At 44.9% G+C, this 4285-nt stretch overlaps 1 protein-coding gene across 1 annotated transcript in view; it reads left to right on the forward strand.

The window, feature by feature from the left end:
• Positions 1 to 872: 872 nt before the first annotated feature.
• LOC117960560 (ovarian cancer G-protein coupled receptor 1-like) overlaps positions 873 to 4285 on the forward strand; it is an 11944-nt gene continuing 8531 nt past the window's right edge. The window contains exon 1 of the mRNA XM_034898535.1: positions 873 to 1046. Within this exon, the coding sequence (XP_034754426.1) occupies positions 873 to 1046 (174 nt within the window). The remainder of the gene's footprint in view (positions 1047 to 4285) is intronic.

Raw genomic sequence — 4285 nt, forward strand, 5'->3', positions numbered from 1 at the left:
AAGAAAGGAAAAAGATACAACTTTCACACACCTGGATCTGTAATATGGCTTTGGGGATAACAGTTTATAAACAGTGTTTAGAAATGTTTATTATAATTTATTAGGTCTGAACTTTCATATCCCACTATAGTGCATACTTATATGAATGATAACTTACACTCACGACAAAAAAGGTTGACAGAAAATTATTACATTTTTAAAGAAACAATGATTTATAGAGAAAACGTTTTACTGGTATAGGAATTATTGTATTACCTTATTCTAAGAAGCAAGACGCATTCATGTGTGATCTTGAGGTCTGGGTCACTTATGCATGAGTGTTTATGTGCCGTCAGTAAAAATCCAGCCATCCCATTGTGAATGCCGCTCACTGTCTACAGAGTAAGCGTTTGTCTGTATTGTGGGGGTACATTTAGACGGGGCACTATAGGGTCCAAAGGCCTCTCTCTGTCTGTCTGTCTGTCTGTCTGTCTGTCTGTCTGATGTCTCTGTATCTGTCTGCGTGAAATCCACACTGCCGCTCCGTGCGGACCGTGGGAGAGCGAGCGGGCACATACGCGCCCCGTGTAATAACTTTCAGATGTGCCTGAGGTTCGAGCTGCATACGGTACAGGGGAGGGTGTGTTGGTGGTGGTGGGGGTGTGGAGAGGAGGAGAAGGAGGAGGAAGAAGAAGAGGAGGGGGAAGAGATTGTAAATACTCTTGTTATAAAGGGGGTTTGGTAATATAAGACGCCGGGCTTTAAACGGCAAAAGGCGCCGGCGCTGCCCGACTCGATCCGGGTTTTAATAGGTGAGGAAACACGGCGCAAAAAAATGGGAAGAAATAAAGAGGCACCGGTGTTGTGCGGACGAGGTGGAAGAGAGGAAAGGGATGGTAAATACAGGAGGAGAAGACGGAGAGATTCGCCCGGGAAAACGGCACCGGCAGCGGCGGAGCCTCCAGAGTAGAAGCCCGGGGCACGAGCAGCAGCGGCGGCGACTCTTCTGGTGCTTCGGAGACCTGGAGCACACTGATCGAAGAGGACGCGCACTTAATACCGAGGGGGTGGGGGTGGTGGAGGGAGCCAAGACAGAGAGGAGGAGGAGGGAGGTGGAGAGAGAGAGAGAGAGAGAGAGAGAGAGAGAGAGAGAGAGAGAGAGAGAGAGAGAGAGAGAGAGAGAGAGAGAGAAAGAGAGAGGAGTTTAGGAGGTGGTTCAACGTCAAGGTGGAAAAATGCATGACCAGTGAGTGAAATATTTTGCAGGTTGTAACTCGCCGGCTTATTAGACAGACCGGTTTGTGTGTGTGTGCGTGTGTGCGTGCATGAGTTTCCACGCGCGCGCTTGGCGATTATCCTGCACAGGGTGATTATCCTTTTTGTGACCTTGTGTCAAAGCGCAGGCAGGTTAAACCTTGCAGAAGAGATTTCTTTATTTTTATATTTAATAATAATAACACTTTCATCCAAATAAAACACAGTGTGATCGAAAGGCATGGGCGGGTTGGATGTATCGGCCATAGTACTTTGATCCTTCCTTGTGTATTCAGTGAAGATGAAGCAAAGTCAGAATGATAATGCCAATAGATTTATGGATTATTTCTCCTCATCTGTATATTTGTACTCGGTTCTGTGTATAGTTGGACTGGCCATTCCAGGTTTTTTTAGCTATGTGAATTATTTTCTTCAGACAGTTGAGCAGGAATCCGTTAAGGTAGGGTGTGAGATTAGTGGGAGGAATACATTTTATAATCAACTGTTTGTAATATTTCGGTAGATATGGTGGTTGAGCATTGGTTTGTAAAATTGATTTTTAAATTTGAAATTTCTCAAAGTGGATCCAAAAGGTATGGTGACGGTGAAGTGGAATTTTGTTTTAGATTTTTGCATTTCTTTATTCTGTGTTTGCCTCATTTGATTCAAGATTTGCAGTTTTCGGAAGGCGGACGTCAGATTCCTGCCTGGGTACTTTCCCTTTTGATTTACAAAAAAGTACAAACGGCTCTGTCAGTGATGGAGAGGCTGCCCTCTTATAAAACAGGATACCCTTCTTCCCATCCATGTGTCGTGACAAGGATGGAACACGCGTTAAAGATGCCCATACACCATAGAGAACACAGGTTCTTTTAAGGAGCGCAATTGCCACTAAATGGGAGAATTTCAGCTTTTTTATTGCCTGGCATCGGGTGTCCTGGGTGGCCTGTTTTTGTCTGGATGGCGACAGGCGGCCACCGCACCCACTGAACCTGATCCAGTAACACTAGAAGGCTTTACAGGCTGGGTGACACGGCGGAGCGTTCGGAGCTGCACCCGGAGTTAAAAACAACCCCAGGGAAGCACAGACTTCATCCTATTATTTATATTTATGATTACGTTTTTACGACTTTTCAGCTATGGGCAGTATGTAAAACTGGCTTTATTTCCAACATCGCAAAGCCCTTGCGTCCCAGATATTTGCGTCCCTTTACGCACAGCGTGGAGCAACTATACTGATGGCTTTCTAAACATTGTGTTAGTGATTAAATAAAAGCCCTGCACTCATATATCACGTCAAACTTGTGCTCCTGAGCCCTTGCAATCCCCAATTGGTACCCACACTTAAAGGGGCCCTCGTTTGATACCCTCCACACACACACATCCGGGAGCACCAACCTTGACCTCTCCCTGCACCCCGCTCCATCTGTTGGCAACAAAGAGTGTTTTTCGTTTTTCTCTTCCTCCTCCTCGTCCTCTGGCTTTATAACAGACACACAGATACTCACACACTCTCACACACACACACACACACACACACTTTGATCAAAGCCCCTAGAGCTGCTCGGACTCCGGGAGCGCGCAGGGGATTCTCAATATGTAAATCGAGGCGCGTCGCCGGTTCCGTCGTTCATCAGTCAGGCTGCATACTTAATGTGGAGGTACAGCAGCAGTCTGCGTGCATGGAGGAAGCATGACCTGGGTGAATATGTGCATCGATATGTCTCATCGAGTCTCAAATTGTATATAGATATTTTTTTTTTTAAACAGACTGAGGGTATAGTTAATAAGTAAGAATCACCTGGACTTCCTTTGGAAGCCAAAGGCCGCATTCAGGTGTGTGTTAAGATAAAATATAGCAGTACTCTATATTTTATGCGCCATATGTAGGCCACGTTCTGCCGTGTTTAACTTTCTTTCTCCGATTCAGCACTTTTATTCTCTTGCTAAGGCGGCTGCAACTTCCATCAGCCTATATATTCTCTACATATGTGCACTGAGTCAATGGACAGCGGGGTGTTTTGATGATGGTTCATAAAACGGAGAGGAGGAAGAGTTTTAGGCTTTGTAAGGAGCGTGAAAAGAGCGGAGAGACTACATGGCATCAGGCCGCCAGTGGTCACAGGCATGGCGCGCCTTCCCTGCACGCACGGCAGCTCCGGGGAAATTGAGTGACTGGGGGCGCATTTCAATATATGGAAATGACCAGGGGGGGCTCCTGAGATAATTCAGCTCCGATCCCTCCATACCCCCCAGACCACGCACAGTACCCCTCCCTCCTTTTAATGCTTGTCTTCATACCTTCAGATCTCTCTCTCTCTCTCTCTCTCTCTGTCTCTCTTTCTCTCTCTCTCTCTCTCTCTGTCTCCAGCCGCTGCCTTTGTCATAATTTCCCAAACCGTGCGTAAAGGCGCGCAGTGTAAGATGACATTAACGGCGTTATATAACCTACAAAGTCAGAATGAAGGCTACATCGAATTTTTTTTAGTTCTAGTTTTTAATTAAAGGATCTGATCTCCAGTCTGTGATCAACGTAGAAAAACATGCACGGACTTATTTAACTTCAAAATCTTATTATTTTTTTTAATTCACAGACGCAATCATTTCGCATGGGTAGGTCATATTCATACACATACAAAAGTGACATTTGGACCTGTTTAAGCTGCTTTTAGAACCAAAGTTAGTGTGAATTTGATGCAATTTTTAAAATCCTTCACGGAGTCCCGCGTGGCCCCCACTTTGAAATGAATGTTATTGTTAGGCATTTATGCACCTGCTCATTCTGTGTATCGCGGAAGTTATTGCTAAACTAATATTTAGTGTTTAACGTTTCGAAATCACACAAAAATAAGCTACAAAAAAATATCCTTTTGACAAGTAACTCTGGAAGAAAATGATGTGACCAAAAAGAAAAAGATTCATGTGTTTATTTCCAGTGGTAATTAACTCCAAATCCCTGTTAAATCTAGTCCCTGGCTTTTTGTGGAGGAATTCCCCCCTCCCACATCCTTATACACACACACACACACACACACACACACACACACACACA

This window comes from Etheostoma cragini, chromosome 17 (assembly GCF_013103735.1).
Source record: "Etheostoma cragini isolate CJK2018 chromosome 17, CSU_Ecrag_1.0, whole genome shotgun sequence".
In the NCBI taxonomy this organism is placed as follows: Eukaryota; Metazoa; Chordata; class Actinopteri; order Perciformes; family Percidae; genus Etheostoma; species Etheostoma cragini.